Source organism: Osmerus eperlanus, chromosome 7, assembly GCF_963692335.1.
Source record: "Osmerus eperlanus chromosome 7, fOsmEpe2.1, whole genome shotgun sequence".
Taxonomy (NCBI): Eukaryota; Metazoa; Chordata; class Actinopteri; order Osmeriformes; family Osmeridae; genus Osmerus; species Osmerus eperlanus.
This window is the reverse complement of record NC_085024.1, coordinates 6,371,254-6,392,462: the sequence shown is the minus strand read 5'-3', so window position 1 is coordinate 6,392,462 and position 21,209 is coordinate 6,371,254. Positions and strand designations below refer to the sequence as shown.

At 46.5% G+C, this 21,209-nt stretch overlaps 1 protein-coding gene across 1 annotated transcript in view; it reads left to right on the top strand.

The window, feature by feature from the left end:
* Positions 1-1,100: 1,100 nt before the first annotated feature.
* The window catches only part of itga8 (integrin, alpha 8), a 34,593-nt gene continuing 14,484 nt past the window's right edge, over positions 1,101-21,209 (top strand). The window contains exons 1-15 of the mRNA XM_062464700.1: positions 1,101-1,609; positions 1,891-2,021; positions 3,852-3,952; positions 4,122-4,245; positions 5,403-5,464; positions 6,127-6,172; positions 8,512-8,637; positions 8,806-8,850; positions 9,470-9,513; positions 10,650-10,706; positions 10,779-10,831; positions 10,910-11,115; positions 16,341-16,538; positions 20,800-20,845; positions 20,994-21,101. Of these exons, the coding sequence (XP_062320684.1) occupies positions 1,419-1,609; positions 1,891-2,021; positions 3,852-3,952; positions 4,122-4,245; positions 5,403-5,464; positions 6,127-6,172; positions 8,512-8,637; positions 8,806-8,850; positions 9,470-9,513; positions 10,650-10,706; positions 10,779-10,831; positions 10,910-11,115; positions 16,341-16,538; positions 20,800-20,845; positions 20,994-21,101 (1,538 nt within the window). The 5' untranslated portion in view covers positions 1,101-1,418. The remainder of the gene's footprint in view (positions 1,610-1,890; positions 2,022-3,851; positions 3,953-4,121; positions 4,246-5,402; positions 5,465-6,126; positions 6,173-8,511; positions 8,638-8,805; positions 8,851-9,469; positions 9,514-10,649; positions 10,707-10,778; positions 10,832-10,909; positions 11,116-16,340; positions 16,539-20,799; positions 20,846-20,993; positions 21,102-21,209) is intronic.

Here is a 21,209-nt window from a genome sequence, read left to right as displayed (position 1 = left end):
AACGAGAGGAGATGAAGCGAGATGGAAAGAAACAAAGGGTTGGGGCTCAGGGGCTGAAGGAGAGAGGGAGGGGGTGGGGTGAGTTTGGGAAACTTGAATTCTCCATCTGGCAGGTCAAGGTTACTCACCAGGAACCTCCCACTCCTCGTCACCAGTACTCTGGATCTAGAGTCAAACACACACACACCAACACACCTGTTCCCCTTCACATCTCCAGTGTCATACTCTACCGTGTGGCTAAACAACTCTGAAACTGTGACAATTATAAAGTGTATTATAGAACGCTTTAATTGCAGAAATCGTCTGGTGCTGATTATGAAGAGATAGTTGGCACCGGAACTCTCGAGTGCACACATAGACTACTTGGATCTTGTGGAATGTGCCACACTTCGATAGCATAAAAAATCTCCACACACGCGCGCTCTCCCGCGGAGAGACCCTTAAGTGTCGAACTCGAATATAATATACTTATAATTGTCTTGAGCCTACACCTACTATTCTATCTGCTTTTAGGTGGGCGCGTGCTGTGCAGCTGCCGGGTCTCGGACCTTAAAATGTTTTGACGTGTTTTATTAGGTGTTGTTTGTATTGTATTGCAGGGCACCACTAAAAACGAGGGTCTGGTTTCAGTGGGCCTCCGTACATTAATAAAGGTGAAATAAAATAAGCCGACAGGCGAAGTCATCCTAGAGTGCCTGCAGACCAACTGCGGGCCGTTCGTGTTTAGTCTAACTTTAGACTTCTCACTCAGTTATCAAGATAATAATTACCGACATAATTGCATGTGATTATTCTCAATACGGAAGTAAACGCGCCTTCTAAAACCTTGCGGTCAGAGTAAACGGTCCAATAAAGAGAAATGAACCCAACGTTTGGTTTTTAATATTCCGTGCATATAGCCTGTGTGGTTGTGTGGTGTAACATGTGATGTGTGCTTAATTTCGACACACTGATGTCACATGTCGGTATTTAATTCGCTCTTTAGATATTTATTGTTTTAGGATCAAAACTCGCGCAACACAGATATTGCTTTTTCCCCCCTTAAAAGGAACGGGCCTGATGACGCGCCTGCATGGAGCGCGCTCTCATGTGGTCTGGAGACTGTGCTCGAAGAAGTGTATGTGGTGGGGGGCTCAAAGTTTTGTTCCGCGGACGGGGGCGCGCCGAGTGGCGCGTAGCTGGAGGACTGTGAGGGTAAAGTCAAGAGGAGCCGACCAAAGGAGTGTGAGTGTGTGAGTAGTCTAGAATCTATAGTGACTGACAACGGCGCGAGAACTGGGCGCAGCAACGGCATTGACCCTGGATTATTTCCCTCACCTGGACGGACGAAGAATCGGAAACATCTCTCTCTCTCCTATTCTAATTGTCGGATTACAGTGGCACAGCACTTGTCAGTAAAAACTGTGTGTGCTTGCGGGATGGTACGCGCTTTGAGTAGAACGGTGTCTTCCGCAGGGATGTTACTTTGGGGACTGTCGCTACTGTGGTCGGTCCTAGGAGTATGGGGCTTTAACCTGCACACGGAGAATCCCGCCGTGTACCGCGGACCGGAGGGGAGCTACTTCGGTTACTCGGTAGACTTCTATCAAGCTACCCCCGACAGCAATACGTGAGTAACGGCATTTTAGATTATTCTTAGATGTCTGGCACTTATAGCCATCCGTTGAAGAGTGGATAAAAGAGTTAATGGGTGAATACAATATAGATATCAGAGATCTGATGGTGCCACTTTATCTAGACAGTTAAAAACATAATTGCAACATAATAATCCCGCTTTTTTCTTCGTCTTAACTTTTTAGTCCTTCTTTGACTTGAATTGATCAACATGATCAAATGTAGAATGCCCAAAGCTTATTACGCATGTTTGTGGGTGTCCTCTGTGGCTGTCAGGTTGAGTGTGCTGGTCGGGGCTCCCAAGGCGAACACGTCTCAGCCAGGCATCATAGAAGCTGGAGCCGTCTACTACTGCTCCTGGCCCCAGCAGGGAGACGGATGCAGACAGATACCTTTCGACAGCGCCAGTAAGAAACTCTACCTTCAATGTGTGTGTGTATGTGCGCGCGCGTGCGCCCGTATGTTTGTGTTACATTTGATCCCAACGAAGAGTTAAAGTGTAGTTTGCCTCGGGTTTCAGGAGCAAGAACGTGTGTATCGTTTGAGAATGAGAAAGTGTGCGTGTATAGCCTATATGTGTGTGTGTTGTGTGATAAACCATATTGGGCTGATCAGCTGAAATGTGTATCAGAGGCAAGATGAATAGTGTTCAGAGTATACTGTATTTTTCTGTTTGCATTATCAGTCATAAACCATTTACATAACATCATAGTTATCGGAACACATGTAGATTGGTTACTGATATTGGGTTTCCTGGCCTCCGCATTTGTTTGGTTGATGGACTCTTAATGCACTCTTTCGCTCAAAATCTTCCTTCTTTCAAAAATGTCCTCACTTCGAAGATAGTTGCGTAAATTACATTCGAGAATGAGAGAACAAGATAGAGGAAAGAGAGAGAGGAAGAGAGATGGTAGAGAGTGACGGAGGCTGTACTCATCAAGAGAGCGAGAGCAAGAGAGAGGAGAGGTAAACTGTGTGCACGTGGGAATTCAGCTCCCCTCAGAGACTGAGGAGAAGTTGGGTGAGGTCTGCTTTGTATTATAGTAGATCTTCACATCATCCAAGTCTCTCCCCTCTCTCTCTCTCTCTCTCTCTCTCTCTCTCTCTCTCTCTCTCTCTCTCTCTCTCTCTCTCTCTCTCTCTCTCTCTCTCTCTCTCTCTCTCTCTCTCTCTCTCTCTCTCTCTCTCACTGTCACATATGCTGTTGTCCTGAAAGGGTGGAGAATGCCATTAGAATGATTTTGTGAGTGATGGGCATGGCACAGGAGGTCTCTGTGGATGTGTGCGTTTGTGTGCGTGTGTGTGTGTATGTGTTTGATTGATTACTGAGGATACGGTGGATATGTCTAGAGTTACTGTAGGGCCATTAAAATAAGTACAAATCAGAGACTGGCACACACACACACACACTCACACACACTCTCACAAAGCCGTCAGAATACTGTATAAGGTGTCAGTGTTAAACCTATGTGCTGGTTTCTGTCTCCTGCTCTGCAACATGCGGACGTGCGTGTGCATGTGTGTTCTGCGCTCAGTGACAGTGTGCACATGTGTGAGGTCATGCCAGTGTGCATGTGAGTGTGCATTTATGTGTGTGTGTGTGTGTGTCTGGGGGCTTTTTGGTTTCAGTACAAGCTGATCATATGACGGCTGAATTGACTGACTGATTATGGTCTATCTGTCTTTTCTGCCAGTTGACCTTGTTATAGATATGTGCCTTCACAACATACTAAGCTATAGCTACATAACCCACACAGCTAACAGGGCTGTCTCCAGCAGCATGTCACTTCTAGACTACCTTCTGTTTACAGAGGAGACGATGAATGGACCAAATACCTTACAGGCCCAGTTGGTTTTGTGTAGGATGGGTTTTTGTGTGTGTGTGTGTGTCAGAGGAAGGTGTTTTATGAGGTGTGGACTGCACCCTCTAAACAGACGCAGCTGGTCTTCAATAACTCGAGAAGAATCTGCACCAGAGTCAACTGCACCCCTGCTGAGCAACTCTCTCTCTCTTTTTCTTTCCCCCTTTCTCATCTTTCTCTATCTTACCTTTCTCACATTTCCCCCCTCCCTCTTTCTCCCCTTTCTCCCCTTTGCTCTCTCTCCCTGTCTTTCCATCTCTCTCTCTCTCTCTCTCTCTCTCTCTCTCTCTCTCTCTCTCTCTCTCTCTCTCTCTCTCTCTCTCTCTCTCTCTCTCTCTCTCTCACCTCTTCTTCTCCCTCCTTCTCTCTCTGCAGATAACAGGATGATCAAGGTGAACGGGACCAGAGAGCCCCTGGAGTTCAAGTCTAACCAGTGGTTCGGTGCTTCAGTCAGGACACACAAGGGCAAAGTGGTGGTGAGCATTCCACCGAACAACCACTGGACTTGCGGAAACAAAACAAAAATAATACTTGAAACGTGATCCATCTGTATTCCGTTCTGTTATCTGGATCTGCTGGTGTATTCCGGGGGTGTATCAGATCATGTTGACGGAGCAGAGCTGCTTGCTGGCTGTGTCCCTGCAGGCCTGTGCTCCTCTTTACCACTGGAGGACGGTGAAGGTGAGCGGGGAGAAGGACCCAGTGGGGACGTGCTACGTGGCCGTCCAAAACTTCAGCGCCTACGCTGAGTATTCCCCTTGCCGGACCAGTGAGTTTCTTTCTGCTTGTATCCTTTCTTTCTTTCTTTCTTTCTCTCTCTCTCTCTCTCTCTCTCTCTCTCTCTCTCTCTCTCTCTCTCTCTCTCTCTCTCTCTCATCTCTCTCTCTCTCTCTCTCTCTCTCTCTCTCTCTCTCTCTCTCTCTCTCTCTCTCTCTCTCTCTTCCTTTCTCTCTCTCAGTAGTTATGGCTGCTATCAAGTGGCAAATCATAAGCACAGGATCAAACAAAGCTCTATCATCTGCCCTACAGACACACCCTCTGCTGTTGCACACACACACAAACACACAAGCACACACAAACACACACATAGAAACACACACACAGACAGACACACGCAAACTAATTAATGATTGTCGTAAGGTTCCTTAGGGGTTGTTTTATGTTATGTATGTTAACAGTCTAATAATCAAGCAGTTAAAGTAATCACACTGAAAACGTTATTGTTCCCAAGAGGAAAATAGTCTTAAATACACACAGCTATATTGCAGCTATATAAAAGTGCAAACACACACACGCACAGTGGGAGCAGGGCTGTGCAGCTTTCTAATGTTTCTAAGCCAGTGTTTCTCCCAGCTTCAGATGTTAACGTGGATTTATGACCAGAGGGTCTCAAAACACTGTAGCTGAGCCTCTCCGCACAGCCTGCATGTGTGTGTGTACCACCATGTACATGTGTGGGGGTCAGATGGCTGAGGGGTTAGGGAATTGGGCTATTAATCAGAGAGTTGCCGGTTCGATTCCTGGCTGTGCAAAATGATGTTGTGTCCTTGGACAAGGCACTTCACCCTACTTGCCTCGGGGGGAATGTCCCTGTACTTAGTGTACGTTGCTCTGTATAAGAGCGTCTGCTAAATTACTAAATGTAATGGGAGTGTGTGTGTGTGCACGTGCACATCTGTGTGTTGTCACAAGTCATTTAGATTCACCCCGGGGTGCTTCTGAAACGGAGAGGCCATTCATTATGCCTCCGGATTCAGTATTTTTTATGCACACGTGCGCGTGTGCACACACTCACACACACACACACACATGTATGTATGTCTCCTGGGAGCAATACCTTATGTGCTCAACTAGGTTGAGTTTGTTTTTGGAGGGTGGAAGGAGAATGTAAAATAATACAGAAGTTTGTGCATGTGTGCTCATCAGATGATCCAGACCCAGAAGGACAGGGGTTCTGCCAGGCTGGATTCAGTGTGGACTTCACCAAGGTAACGACTGTCACTGCAAAAACATATATGACATAATCAACGCCCCTCTGTATCCATGAACCCAAAAGCACAGAGCCATTCCCCTCACAGGCAGAATGTTGAAGTTGAATGTGTAGACGGAAGATGACAGTGGAGCTTTGTGTGTGTGTTTGTGTGTGTGAGGATTTAGAGTTTTTATCCTTTGAGTGTGACCCCTCACCTCTGATGACAATAGAGGCTAAACACACACACACACAGACACACAATCACACACACGCACACACACGCACACACACACACGCCCGTCTCTCCATCCAACTCAACCCTACTGTACAGAAATTTGTACATTTGTTTATTTAAGTGATGACAGGAAAGGCACTCACACAAGCCTCCTCTTTACTCATTGGTCACACACACACACTACACACACTGTCTTATAACCCCAACTTGCCAACCAAGCTCTAATCTGTGTGCCCTTTCACCCTACACCAGGCCGAGTCCAGTTCCTGTCTCTTTTCCTGCCTTCTTTAATCTTCTGCTCCTATGGTTGCTGGAGACAGTGTGTGTGTGTGTGTGTGTGTGTGGGTGTGTGTGTGTGTGTGTGTGTGTGCAATAACATGCATCCAAGTTCCAGACCCAAAGTGTAGATCTTCCTGTCCTGATCCAGATCTTCTCTCCTACAGGAAGGAACGTTGGTGGTGGGAGGACCAGGGAGCTACTACTGGCAAGGTAAAGTCATGCTGCTGTGATGTGTGTGATAGAGACCCAAATAAATAGTAGATGAAAAGACAGAGATGTTAAAGAGTATGGACCTCACACACACAAACACGCATACACATTTGGACGCTTACACACACTCACACGTGCGTACAAAACTGTTAGTTAATTCCTCTCATTCCTCATCTGTAGTTTTTTACCGGGAGAACGATGGAAAGAGACCTCCTTTTCTCCCTCTCTTCATTCCTCCCTCCCTTCCTCCCTTCCTCCCTTGCTCTTTCTCTCAGGAACAGGAAGTGTGTGTTTTGGCGTCTGAGTTGTATTGAGCTGATGGGAGGGTAATGGAGGGTGGAGGGACTCCCCCTCATTGGAGCATGATAAAAAGATTGAGGGATAGGGATTGAGGGAGGGAACGAGAGGGGGATGCTTGACGGAAATGTACGAGAGAGAGACAGAGAGAGAGAGAAAACACTCGATTTTTACTGGACAGCTGTTGAGATGAATGAGTTATTAGGTTAGGGTCAGTGTTGGTTGAGTGGGGCTTCAGTCTGGGTAGTTGTGTTGGGGGGGGGGGGGGGGTTGGAGGGGGGGGCGTCGGTAAGGTGAATAAGCGCATGTAGGAAGAGTCAGTAGGGGTCAAAGTTCAGTTGCTGCAGGGTGTGCTTATCCAGCTCCAGGTGTTTGTGAGTGGGGACGAGGAAGCTGGGAGATGGGGGCGGGGAGGGAGGGATGGGGGGAGAGTCTGTTAGGGTCAGGGGTCCGTCAGGGTCTGTCTCTGTCCTCCATATTTTGTCCATCCTAACTCATCTTCATTACCACTGTGATTCAGATTGTGTGTGTGAAAGAGACAGAGAGAAAGTCAGACAGTAACAGATATGGGAATACAGGCTCACACTCCTTTTTTCCCTCCCCCCACCTTAACCTCCATGCTCTTTCACTCCCTCACACTTAATATGTTTAAAGAACGAAGGATGAGAAGGTACTTAAGAAGGACCCTCCCCTTTAATAAGGCAAAGCAGACAGAAAGAAGAGATGGTGGGAAAAAGGACAGTTACTAAAAGAGTAGAGAAGATGTGGGGGGAGAGAGAGAGAGAGAAGGAGAAGGTGAAGGTGTGCAAGACACGATGACTCATCACTGATAACTAGTGTATGACATAAGACATATACAGTGACAGATGTGTAGTGTACTGTATATCTTACAGAATAGTACAACATGGCCTAATAATGCATGAGACTGGTCTCCCCTGGCCCAGACTGGCACTGCCCTGTGCTTGGCTCAGCTTCGAGGCGTTTAAACACTTCCTGCGAATGTTTATAAAAGCTCTCAGAGCCGGGGGTTTATTGCCTCTAATACAGCAGTTATCTACAGCCTTTACACAAGGCGATCTGAGGAAGGCTTTTATATACAATGTTCTTAGCCCTGGACCTACAGGAGATTTTATGATGTAATAATAATAATAATGTATTAATTTAGCAGCCGCTTTTATTCAAAGTGAGGGGGAAGGGGAGGGTGGTGGGTGGGGGGGGGGGGGACTGGAACCTGGAATTTTCTTCCCACCCAGGAGAGTGTGGGTTGTGGGTATGTGGACTGAGTTCCATAATGTCTCTCACTGGTCTTCACGTGGACATCTCACACTCACTAGGTGGGTAGGTTTAGCTCAGAGGTTAGAGTATTTGACTGCAGATCAACAATCCCCCCCCCCCCCCCCCCCCCAATAAGTCACTTTGGATAAAACTGTTAAATTAATACATTATTATTACTCACACTCGAGAACATCTTACTCTTGCTAACATCTCACACTCACACAGTGACTGGTAGCAGATAGAAACAACAGCATCTGGGATCACACAGACACGCCAAAGGAGATAACTGAGAGAGAAAAGTAGGAATGAGGGACATTTATCATTGTCACCACACACACACTTACACATTAAAGAGGATTGATGTGAGGTTGAGGGCAGCAGAAGATAAAATCACTTGTCTCTGTGTGTGTATGTATGTATGTGTGTGTGTGTGTGTGCAGGTACCAGAGTATGTGTGTGGTCAGTTGGCTGTCTGTGTCTTCTCCTTTGCAAACGTGTGTGGATATTTCATAATGTGCCTGTGAGCGCGTGGATTTAAAGTTTGTTCGTTTTCAGGAACATCTGAGAGTGTTTCCTGCTCTTCCTGTTAACGGCATATTTTAGCTGTCCCAGGGGGCGGAGCTCTGCATGCCGGCTGCACAGCGGTTCTTTCATGTGGGGCCGGGAGTGTGTTCACAGCGGCTTCCTCACAAACGACACCGCTCTCTCCCTGCCCTGGGAAAGTCTACACAGACGTTCTGACAACTTGTGTATGTGTTTGTGTGCAGGTCAGGTGATGACGGCAGGCATAGCAGAGATACTGAACGGGTACTCACTGAAGGCCGTCCTGAGAAGGGTTCCTGGAGAGAAGCACACCATCGCTGCTGCAGACACACATGATGACAGCTACCTAGGTAACACACACTCATATACACACACTCACACAAACACACTTATTTACAGAGATGCACAGGTATACAGACAGGCAAGCACAAAGACTTCACACTGTCACACACACACACAAAGTCTGTCTCATACACACATACACACAGTGCAAGCAACACTCTGTGTCTTGGTTGCAGGTTACTCTGTGGCGGTGGGAGAGTTCACTGGAGACTCAGAGCAAGGTGAGACCAACGGAGAGAGAGACACCCTGCCATCGACTTCACCCTGGTCACTGGGCAAGGCGGACTTTCGGAGAGGGGGGGCATGACTCTATGTATCTTTGTCTGGGGAGAAATACAGACCTAGAAGTTCTGCTGCACCAACATGTTCTTCATCAGAATGCACTTCCGTAATGGTTTGCACATGCTTGTTGACAGGCTGTGTTGTGTTGTGTTGTGGTCGTCGCGGTCTAGTTTTCCCAGCCCCTTCAAGCTGGGTTGGGGCTTGGGCATTTGGGGGGCCTTGTTTAAAGGTCTAGCTCGTGATCTTGTCTGTAGTGGGTGGGGGGGGGGTTGAGGGGATTTGTCTCTTGTCTCTGTGGGTGGGACTATCAGATCATCCCCACATGTCCACGCCACACTCATCCATCAGTCCGCAAGGGCGATCACTCACATACACACACACACACACGTTTAGACAGAGATAGTAGAAGGCTAGACCCTTTCCCAATCCGTCAGTCTGTTCTCAGTACACATCTGCTGAATCAGGGTGGGCCCTTAAGGGTTTCTCTCTCTCTCTCTCCCTTCCTTTTTCTTTCTCTTTGTCTTTCTCTATAATGTGTATCCCTTCTTTTTCCTACAGAGTTGATAGCTGGGGTTCCAAGAGGGGCTCAAAATTTTGGATATGTGAGTATGGAATTGATGTTATGCTTGTACACACACACACACACACACACACAGAAAGAGGATGTGTTAATGTAATTCAGTGCCTATATGCTGTAAAACCCTCCCTCTCGCCTCACTGACCAGAACACATACATAACTCAAATCAAGTCAGTGCTTATCAGTTTATGTGAGTGTATGCATGTCAATGTTCATTGAGTTATTGTGTAATAATGTAAAAATGAGTATGTATGCCTGTGAATATATGTGTGTGTGTAACCCTGTGTGTGTGTTGTGAGAGTGTGTCCCCTAGGCAGAGCTTCTCGTCCTCCTTAATGACGCATGGTTTCCGCTGCATGTGGGGAGAGGTGACCCCACCTAACCCTGCCTACCCCACTGCATACACACATGACTCTGGGCCTGACCCCGACGACACTCTCCACACAATACAGAGCATACACATTAACTCAGTGTGTGTTGAGGAGTTGGAGGGCGGTAGCTCACAGTGGGGGTGGGGTTATTGGGGTTAGAGTTAGGCCGGGAGAGAAGCCTGGGACTAAAGTAGCTGTCAGCCCACATCAGGTCTCTGTGAGCTGGGCAGACAAGCGTGCTGACACCTCCGCCAGGGCTGGGGGAGGGGGTTGTAGGTCAGAGGGAAGTTAAGCATAGACTCAGTCTTTGTGATTCTACATCTTTGTCAGGCTGAAGCAGTAATAAGCAGTCCATATGTGCCTATGTGTTTCTCACACCCGGCCTCTGTCAGTTTGTGTGTGTGTCTGTATGCATGTGTGTGTGTTTGTTTGCCTGTGTGTGTATGTGTCTGTGTGTGTTTTTAGCCTCTGGCTGTCTCCATGTGGTTGTTATTTTAGGTCTCATGAAGGAATTCTCAACCCCCCCTACCAGAGGGAGGTGTGTGTTGGGGGGTGGGGGTGGGGTTGGGGTGGTAGAGTCGTGAGGATGGAGGAGAAGGGGGAAGAGGGGAAAAGAGAATTGGGAATCTGTATGTGGTTCAGCCTCTCTATTACTTTTGAAGCATGAAGTAGCCCTTGTGTGTGTGTGTGTGCACGCATTGTGTTTTAGTAATATTTTACAGTTAAATCAAGGGTTTTTGCGGAAGAATATGTGTGACTTTGTGTGTCTGTGTGTGTACTTTGTTTTAGGTGGCTATCATCAACTCCACAAATCTGACCTTTATTCAGAACTTCTCCGGAGAACAGGTGTGTACAGTACTGTGTGTGTGTGTGTGTGACTGTGTGAGTGTGTGTAACGTTAGTGTTTCTGTCTTGCAGATGGCTTCCTACTTTGGGTATTCTCTAGCGGTGACTGACCTGAACGGAGACGGGTGAGTTACGCCTCTCTCCCTCTGTCATGCACACACACAAACTAAGAAATGACTTTCAGTAAATGCGTGTGTGTCCAGGTATGACGACGTGCTGGTGGGTGCGCCCCTCTACATGCAGAGAGAGATGGAGAGCAAGCCCAGGGAGGTGGGGAGGGTGTACCTCTACCTCCAGCTGTCCCCTCTCTCCTTCTCTCCTCCCGTCCTCCTCACTGGCACACACACCTTCGGACGCTTTGGCTCCGCCATCGCCCCCCTGGGAGACCTCAACCAGGATGGATTCAATGGTAGGCTGAGAGAGAGGCGGTGTGTGTGTCTGTGTGTGTGTGTGTGTGTAAAGGACTGTACAAAAGGATACAAGTCAGCTTAAGCAATTGAAAGAGACGGATGACTGAGGCAAACTCTTTTTCTGGGACAGAAACTCACAGAGAGGACCACAACTTGACTTTGCAGATGGGGTTTTTTCCTCTCTCCTCTTTCTCGTTCTACCTGTCTCTCCCTCTTTCTCTATCTCTCTGTCCCTTTCTCTCTCTATGGCTTTGCAGAATGTTTGAAGGTTATTGTTGGAGACTGCTCTTTTAGCTCTTTAATACTGGCAGTGCACAGCAGTGACAACACACACACATACTGTAATATTTCAAAGATCATTCGATTATTTACTCTGTCTACCTGTCTCTCTCTCTCTCTCTCTCTCTCTCTCTCTCTCTCTCTCTCTCTCTCTCTCTCTCTCTCTCTCTCTCTCTCTCTCTCTCTCTCGCCTGCCCCCATACCCTTCCAGGCAGTGGTGTAGTGGTCCCTGGAGAAGTGGGTATACTCTCAGTATTCACCTTTTTTTTTTTTTAAGTAGTCCAGAAAAAAGCCCTGTTTTAGAAACAGTGACATGTAAGACTATGATTTAGTTTACCCAAAAATATGTAATTTCTACTTGCACACTATTATAAAATGATCATGACTTGATTAGGAGCAGTTTGTAGTTACTACTGGTCACAAGAGCAGCCTGGATGAATGTAAAATGTATTTACCAGGGGTTCTTGGATTTGAAGTCTTCTGTTTGTTTAGCACTCCACAGGTCTGGCCAGTCATTATTGATGTCTACAGACAACAACAAAACTAATTATGCATCTCCCTGTCTCTCTCTCTCTCACACACTTACACACACACACACACACACACACACACACACACACACACTACTGTGATCACAATAGTCATCAGCAAGACATGGGTCCCCCTCTTTACATTAACAATCTGCATAACCAAGTGGAAATATTTTCAGCAAGTGAAGCTGAAGCATACAGGAGATTAGTGAGTGAAATACTTGGGAGAGTTTATTTAACAAAAAAACAACAAATTTAACACAAAATGTACAAAATGTTATATAACAGTAGCATTGTAAAAAAACAAACATGGATACAGACAAAATAAATAGAAGGGCAATAAAATAAATAACATCACACAGAAATTCAAAATGAGGCTTAATCTGTCAAAATCACCTTTTGTTACAGTGTGAGGCTTCACTTTTCAATAAACTGGAGATGCAATTTACTGCCTGTGTGTTCTGACCTGGTGGTGGTAGACTGGATCCTTGTCTATGCTCACACTGACTTGCCTGGCTAGCTCCCGGTTGAGAGCTGCCAGGGCTGCTGGTTTTAGGGGTGGGGTCTGCCTGGGCCTGATCTGGGCCTGATTTGTGCCTCTTTACAAAAAAGTCAGCAATATCTCCCTTCCTTTTCATGGTTACCTGTCCCTATACAAAATAAGACAGCCTGATTAGACCTCAATATTGTTTTAGGCTGAATCTTAAACTATTTGTCCCCATTCTTGTGTTTTAACTTACTTAAAAATCAACTACCAGCTTAGCTACTATGCAATTAAACTAGATCATATAGGTTAGTTAGGGCTAAGTAACTTGGCTAATGTTATAATTTAGGGCTTAGTAACTTGGCTAACGTTATAATTTAGACCTTTACAATAATAAACAAGCTTCATAAACATTGAGATAATCAGTTTCATCAGTCTGGTATGAAATTCTTATGAACTGGGTTGATTAAACACTTACTGAAAACCAACAATGCCCCGGTTTCCCCACATTATCCCAATCTACGTAGCTAGCTTCATAACGTTAGCCGACTCGCACTAACTATTGGCGGCAACATCTCTTCTCCTCTAAATGTGCAGTCACTGGCAATTTGCCAGTAGTTTAAAATAATGATTCATTTGGAAACCACCTTAAAACTTACCTCAGAATGATGTCTTCCATCAACTGGGGTGGCACACCGCCGCTTGTGTCATTTCTTCATCTGTTGTTTGGTCTGCTGCCGTTATCGTAGTCAAGTGGCACCGGCACCTGAGTTTTTTTTTTTTTTTTTTTCACTGGCACCTGAGGTATTAGCGATATTTTCCTCGGCATGACCCGCCCTACTCTGCCTCTGATTGGCTCATCAGTCCTCATGCCTAAAGTTAACCAATCTAATCAGTGAAAGCAGCGAGTACCAGCCAATTAGAGGCAGAGGAGGGTGGGTCATGGCTTCACTATCCCCGAGGAAGAAAATAGGCAATCTGACTCACAGATATTACTGAATGATGCGCATCAGGGGGGATTTAGAAGTGGGTATACGCAATGCTGACTGAAAAATAAGTAGGTATACGCCGTATACCAGCGTATACCCTGGACTACACCTCTGCTTCCAGGTGAGGCAGGTTTCTAGCCTGGGTGCCAGCCGAACTTAGCCCCGCCCACAACATTTTTGGTCGGGAAGTTCAGCCTGAGGTTGCTCGGTTGGGGAAAAAACGATGCCCGAACAAGAGCTGTTCGTACCAATCAAATTGTCAGGTTGGGCTTTATACGATGATGGATAGATGATCAACAGTAACGTAATCAACCACGTCACCAAAGAGCGCTTGGGTTGAATTTGTTTTCAACAAACATGGCTGCCGCTGGAGAGCTGAGATGTGTAGATTCTGCCATCGAGTCTGTTTTAGAAGACATCGACAGCGCATTAATTTTGAAAGAGGAACAGAGAAACGCGATCAAAAATATGTTTTTGCCGTCCTTCCTACGGGATTCGGTAAAAGTTAACATACTACGTTGCTCTGATTGGTTGTATCCAATTGAGCGAAAAGGCATTTTTTTTCCAGGTTCGGTTGAAACACGCCCCATAATCACAGCCCAAGCAGTATCAGACTCATATTCTGACTAGAATTCTGAGTATGACAACGTCAGACTAGCAGGTTTCTACCCCATGCCCTTCAATTGCCCTCCCCAACATTAGAGCTGATTTGGGTTTGTGTATGTATGGGTGTGAATCAATGTGTGGGTGTGTGTGTGCATGTGTGGGTGTGCATGTGTGTGTGCATGGCTGTGTGTATGGGTGTGTGTATGTATGTACTTTGCTCGGGTGTGGGTGCGCTTTTGTTCTTCTCTCTCTCTCTCTCTCTCTCTCTCTCTCTCTCTCTCTCTCTCTCTCTCTCTCTCTCTCTCTCTCTCTGTCTCTCATTTTCCTTCTCTGAAGGGGCCTCTCCCAGTGTTGTGACTGGTTGTAAAGTTTATCAGATGACAGACACATCTGTTTATGTATTTCCTGTTTCCGTGTCTGGTTGTTTGGTCTCTGAGAGCGGATATCCTATCAAATACTCCGATGATGAAAACCTGGATCTCTTCAGCCAATCAGGAAGTACGGTGTTGAAAGTGTGTCCGTGTAAACTGGTTCCCCTGTTCCTGTAATGATGAGCAGGGGTGAGGGTGTGAGTGGTGTGTAGGTGTGTGAGAGTTATTTTTACTCTCCAGATGTGCAAGATACGATCATGTGGAGGTTTCTGTCTTCGAGCCCAGAGTTCATTCCTCTTCTCTGTGATTGTTTTATCTTCATGTTGACTTCGACACACTCTCTCTCTCTCACACACATGGACATGCTAACACACATCCTTGTTTAGGACTGGAGGCCAAATATTGTCCTGAAGTTGAGGCTTGTTCCCTATTGCTTAGAATAGCAGTCTTGTCTTCAGATGGGAGCCATCACACACATTGGTTTATTTATATGACTGTGTGTGTGTGTGTCATGATCCCTCCCTCTGGACACCTCTGTTAAGTCCTTATTTAAGGTGTGGATCAATAACAAGGGGATCAATAGCTTTCAGGAAGGGATCTTAATCTGATCAGGCCTCCAGGTGGGAGCACTGAACACTGTTGGGACTGGAGCAGGGGCTGGACCTGGGACTGAAGGCTGAAACTGGGGCTTGGGTTGAAGGCTGGAGCTGAAAGCTGAATGCTGGGGCCTCCAGGGACCCCCATATTGAGATGGAGTGTGTGGGGTTAGGTTTCATACCTAATCCTTACAAAGGTAGTCGACTGTGTCAACAATTCTTTTTTTCATTGCTTTCTCCAGTCAGTGGACAGAATGCAGGTGTGTTTGCTATTGTGTGTGTATGTATGTGTATCACTGGCTGGCTAATGTTTCAGATAAGGGCGAGGGATTATTGGAGGGACTACATTGGCTGCTCAGTATCACAGTTAAAGCATCAAGACTTTTGACTTTTAAAAGGCTTGACTCAGTCAAGGTATTAGGTGTTGAGAGAACATGCTCTAAGGCGTGTGTTTGTGTGTGTGTGTGTGTGTGTGTGTGTGTGTGTGTGTGTGTGAGAGAGTTGAGGGATCTCTGTGGGTGTTCTGCATCAAGGTTGTTGTGGCTCTGTGTATATGCTGAGCATTGGCCGTGATTTCTGACGGACTTGCACATTACTAGGACATTATACACTCACACACACACACACACACACACACACACACACACACACACACACACACAGCTGCTGTCAAGCACACACACACCAAACACTGAGCACACACACATACACATGCCATGCACGTACACACATGGTTGTGCTTGCATTCCACCCCACAATCAGCTTCATGTGTCCTGTGTGTCTGTGAGATCAGAAACACTGGAGAGATCTGCTGACACACTGAACCCACAAGGAATACTGTCTCTCTTGGAATGGTAGATAGAGAGTTTAAAATGTGACAAAAAACTGTTAGCTGTTGAAATGGTATATGTGTGTGTTTGTTTGTTTGTTTGTTTGTGTATGTCTCTGTGTGTGTATTATGATGATCTGCCTGGAAGACAGGGACAGTTTCCATGCCAACCGCGTGCCCTTTCCAGCCTTTTGACCTCCGACTTCCTGTCCAGAGGTCAGATGTAGAACCAAGTTCTCCTCGGAGATCTTGGTGGGACCAGAGGGAAAGAGAGTGTTTGTGAGAGAAAGAGAGAGTGAAAGAGAAAGAGGTGACCGTTCAGAGGTAGTTCCCCAGAGCAGGTAAAGGAAGATCAGTCTCTTTTCTCTTTCTTCCCCTCTCTCTCTCTCTCTCTCTCTCTCTCTCTCTCTCTCTCTCTCTCTCTCTCTCTCTCTCTCTCTCTCTCTCTCTCTCTCTCTCTCAGGAGCCCTAACCTGCTGATGTGTTAACCATCTTTCTGTTTTCCTCCTGTGTGTGTGTGCACGTGTGATTGTGTGTCAGACGTGGCTGTGGGCTGTCCCTTCGCTGGTGAGGAGCGTGGAGGGAGGGTGCTCATCTATAATGGCCGGAGAGATGTCCTAAGCCGAGGCCTGACCCTGAGCCAGGAGCTGAAAGCAGCCTGGGCCTCCAGTAGTGGCCTGCCCGGCTTTGGGTTTACCCTGAGGGGGGACAGAGACCTGGACAACAACCAGTACCCTGGTAGGTATCAGCTACACCTGTCATGTTCATTCCTGTCCATTCAATTCCTGTCCTTTCCTATTTTTTTCCTTTACATTCCTGTCCTCTCCTCTCTTCTCCTCTTCTCTCTTGTCCATTCGTCTCCTTTCCTCTCCTCTCATAGCTCAATCACTTACACTCCCTTACTACCTCCCCCTGTTTTCCCTCTTCCTCTGGTAAAGTCGTTACTTTAAGAGAGAGGGATGAGGGCGACTGAGCTGTTGCCACTGCCATTATCCAGTAACTAACCGCTCCCCAGAGGAAGAGAGGGGGGGGGGCATAGCGAAAGAGGGAGAAAGAGAAAGATGGAGGGACAGAAAGTGAGGGAGAGAGAAAGAGAGAGGGAGTGGAGTGGCGTGGAGTGAAAAAAAGAGAGGAAGTGAGGGAAAAAGAGACAGGAGTGTGTGTGTGTGTGAGAGAGAGAGAGAGAGAGAGAGAGAGAGAGAGAGAGAGAGAGAGAGAGAGAGAGAGAGAGAGAGAGAGAGAGAGAGAGAGAGAGAGAGAGAGAGAAAAGATCTAGCAACAGACTGGTCAGGCATATACTAGTAAGAAGGGTATTTTTGCGATGATATCCACTTACCAGACATTAAACATGAGACTGGATACCAATACTTCTGAAGTACATTGCATGTATCTACCCTTAACATTAAATTCTCTCAACTGCAAAAAATGAACAAAACTAAACACTGCAGACTGAATGGGAATTGGCCTAAATATTGTGTGTACGTGTGTGTGTGCATGTTCATATGTGTGTGTGTGTGTGTACACACTCATTTAGTTCCAATCATGTGCTCTTAAAAGCTGATTTAAGACTAATCTTGGCATACGAACCAGTTTTTCAACACACTTATTTTCTCCCCAATTAGCAGCCTGTTAAACGTCAGCATAGTTACAGTATGCCTGCTTGCGGCCACAGTTGAAGCTGAAAATGAGAAATATTTACTTTTTCTTTTTCCCTTTCTGCCCCTTTTCTTCTGTTCAGTTATCATAACAACATTTTCACAAACAGGAAATTCAGAATCAAATACATGCCCACACACAGACACACACACGCACACATGCTCACGCATGCACACACACATGAACTCAGACACACACACACAGCACACATGTGCATCCAGCTTGTGCACTGGCATCTGGAGAGTGTGTGCTGAGTGTTTGCCAGACTACAGGCCAGACCATGTGCAGACCAACTAGAGAATCACATAAACTGTACATACACACACACACACACATACACACAAACACACACACACACCACTCATACACACAAAGCCTTCATGTTGAAACTTAGGCTGGATTTGACCCTCTGGGAAAGCTTTGGAGGAGGAAGTAAAGTTAAAGCTCACGGGTGGCAGAGCCATCACACAGAGACACACACGCTTGCACACACACATGCGCACGCACACACACACGCCACAAATAGTCCATGTGTCATTAGAGAGCAGACGGAAGTGAGACACACACACATGGTGTGTCGTTAGCAGGGTAGTAAAGTCACACTGTTCAAAGCAGCCTAAGATGTTTGATCCGTGTTATAAGAGCCCTGCTCCATAGACTGTGGGCCACAGCCATCTGTCCCCCACACACATCATCCCAGCCAGGGAGAACAACATTGAGGAAGAGGTAGTATACTGCACACACCATCCCAGAGAGTACTGACACTTGGTCTAGACTTGGCTTAGAAGTGTGAGAGAGACAGGTTTTGGTTTAGACTTTGGTTTAGACTTAGAGAGAGAGAGAGAGAGAGAGAGAGAGAGAGAGAGAGAGAGAGAGAGAGAGAGAGAGAGAGAGAGAGAGAGAGAGAGAGAGAGAGAGAGAGAGAGACTGAGTTAGGGTTAGACGTGTGAGAAGGACAGGGTTTGGGAAGTGGGGCAGGAGGTCAGAGGTCAAAGGCTGCAGACATTTAACTTGCCAACCTTATAGAGAAGGAGGGAGGGAGAACAACATAAACAGGAATGCAGAGCAGAAAAACCTCTATACAGTCTCGCTTGGCTTCATTAGACCAACACCATCATCAGACCAATGATGGTTCAGCTCACATCCGTAACACTATCTCTCAACACTGGAGGGTCTGGAGCTTCCTGGAAAACCATCTCTGTCCTGACCTAATCCATAGGAGATTGATTACTTACAGTGTATAGCTCTGCCCATAGCCATCCTGGAGGCCAGTGTTTAGCCCACCGCTAGCTAGCCTGGAGGCCAGTGTGTATCCCATCGCTAGTTAGCCTCGTTGCCAGTGTGTATCCCACCTCCACTAGCCTGAAGGCCAGTTTGTAGCAGGTTTCTGACAGGCTGACAGCTTGTGTAAACGCTGGACGGAGGCCATGTTTTCCCAGCGTATCACTGACAAGGCTGGCCCTCATGGGCTCAGTTACCCAGCAGCCCTAAGGTGCACTTACCTTCAACCTCTCAGTGTGTACGGGGATGGGGGGGTAGTGTGTTTGTGTGTGTGTTGTTTGTGTGCGTGTTGTTTGTGTGTGTGTGTTTGCACAGGGGGTACACACACTACCCTCAAATGAACAGTGGCAGACATGCTTTCGAGTGTGTGGGGAAATAGGATTGACTGGGCAGGGAAAGAGGGACCTTATTTGATATACCCCAAAGGTGTAGACACACACATACAGACACACACATGGCACACACACACACTCACAGACAGGCTTAAAAAACACATTCACTCACACACACTTACGTGCACTTAACCCCAAAGGTGCACTTTCCCCAAATCAGGCTCTGTGTCACTGGTGGTTTTCAAAGCAAACAAAAAGTCAGGATAAGGAGAAGCGGCACAAACTGGGACACACACACACCTACACACATACACCTATTGGTAGAGAGGAGTTAGGTTTCTCTGGAGTTGGAAAGTGGGATGGACAGAGGAATTCGGAATGAAAGTAGAATTCTTCAGTTGAGTCCCTGAGCTAACTGAGTTTCTTGTTCTCTCTCTCCTCTTTCTCTCTCTCTTTCTCTCTTTTTCTCACTCTCCCTCCCTCTGTCCCTCCCTCCCTTTCTTTCTCTGAAGTCCACCTTTTCCCTGATGACTTTTACAGACTGCAGTATAAAGACCAAGTACTTGAGCTTCTGGTCTTCTTTCTTCCTCTCCCCTCTTTCCCTACTCCCCTTTGCCTCCTTCCCCTTACCTTTCCAACTACCCCCACCCCACTGGACATCTAGACATCCCCCTACACTTCAGGCCCCTTGTTACAGTACACACACACACACACACACCCAAGGGTCTAAATGTTTAATGTGGTTTCAGAGGGACTGAGTGACGGCAGAAACAGATGTGCCACCTTAGATTAAATTATAGTCCCTTCTCCTCTCCCTCGCTTTCTTTCTCTCTTTCTTTCTCACTCATTGTCCCTCCCTCTCTTTCTTTCTATATTTCTTTCACACTCTCTCGCACTCTCTTTCTCCTTCTTTTTCTTTCTCACTCTCTCCCTCTTCCCCCCCCCCCACCCTCTCTCTCTCAGCCAGCTAGTCCACCCTCAACACCCAGGTCAGTAGCCTAGCCTGTGCTGACCGGACCCTTGTGCCAGTTCTACGCTGAGCTAGCTTCTTTTGTGTCTGGCCGTGTAGGCTTGTATTCATTAAGTCACTTCACCAGGTTTTAATCAGGGATGGTATGTGTGTGTGTGTGGTGCTGTGGTATGTGTCCCTAAACCACATTCATTAAAGTAGAGCTCTATTTTAAACACAGAGAGCCAATTAAGACTCCATCACAAACACGTAAAAACAAATAAACTTCCATACAGCGGAGCCTGGTCACCGTTAGAAACAAACTGGTTGCTAGGAGAAGGAAGTGGGGTATACTGTTGTTGTTTAGAGAGCCTTGATTGGACCAATGTGAACGTTGTAATGGCGCAGGAATGTGCCGTGGGGTCCCTCTGTCGCGTCTCAAACACACACACCATCTCTCTCTCTCGCTATCTCACAAACAAACACACATTCTGTTTGGGTTTCAGCCTGAATCAGGTCATGTGCAAGAGCATAGTTATATTCAGAGCTCAAAGCTCCTACAGCTCTGCATATAAGTAATATATAAGAATGCATTTGTGTGTGTGTGTGTGTGTGTGTGTAAGAGGCCTGTGTTAGATGAAGAGTGCTGGAAACCTTGAAATCAGTCCCATGTGTGGTGTTCTTTGAAGCTCAACTAGTCTCTCTCTCTCTTTCTCTATTTCTCTATCCATCTCTCTCTTTCTTTCTCTATCTCTTGTTCTCTGTCTCTCTGTCACTGTAGATTTGATAGTGGGGGCGTTTGGAGCAGGGGAAGTGTCTGTGTACAGGTAGGAGATCAAACCTGTTTTCTCTCATTAACTTTTTCAACACTGCCACTTCAGACACGGTGGGCAAAGTCTAATATTCTATTAACCAATGTTTTAATAATCTTATAACAAACAAATAATACAAAAATGTTTGTGTGTGTGTGCTTAGGGCTCGTCCTGTTGTATCAGTGGAGGCTCAACTTCTGCTAAGTCCCAGAATCCTCAACCCTGATGATCGCCAGTGCACACTGCCAGACTCTGATATCAAAGTTACCTGGTGAGTACATACGTATACACATGGTTGTTTATTGGACAGGTGTTGAGACACATTGCAGAGTTGGAGACAGAAATTGCCTCTTTCTGTCTTCTGTGGATGTCTTTGAAA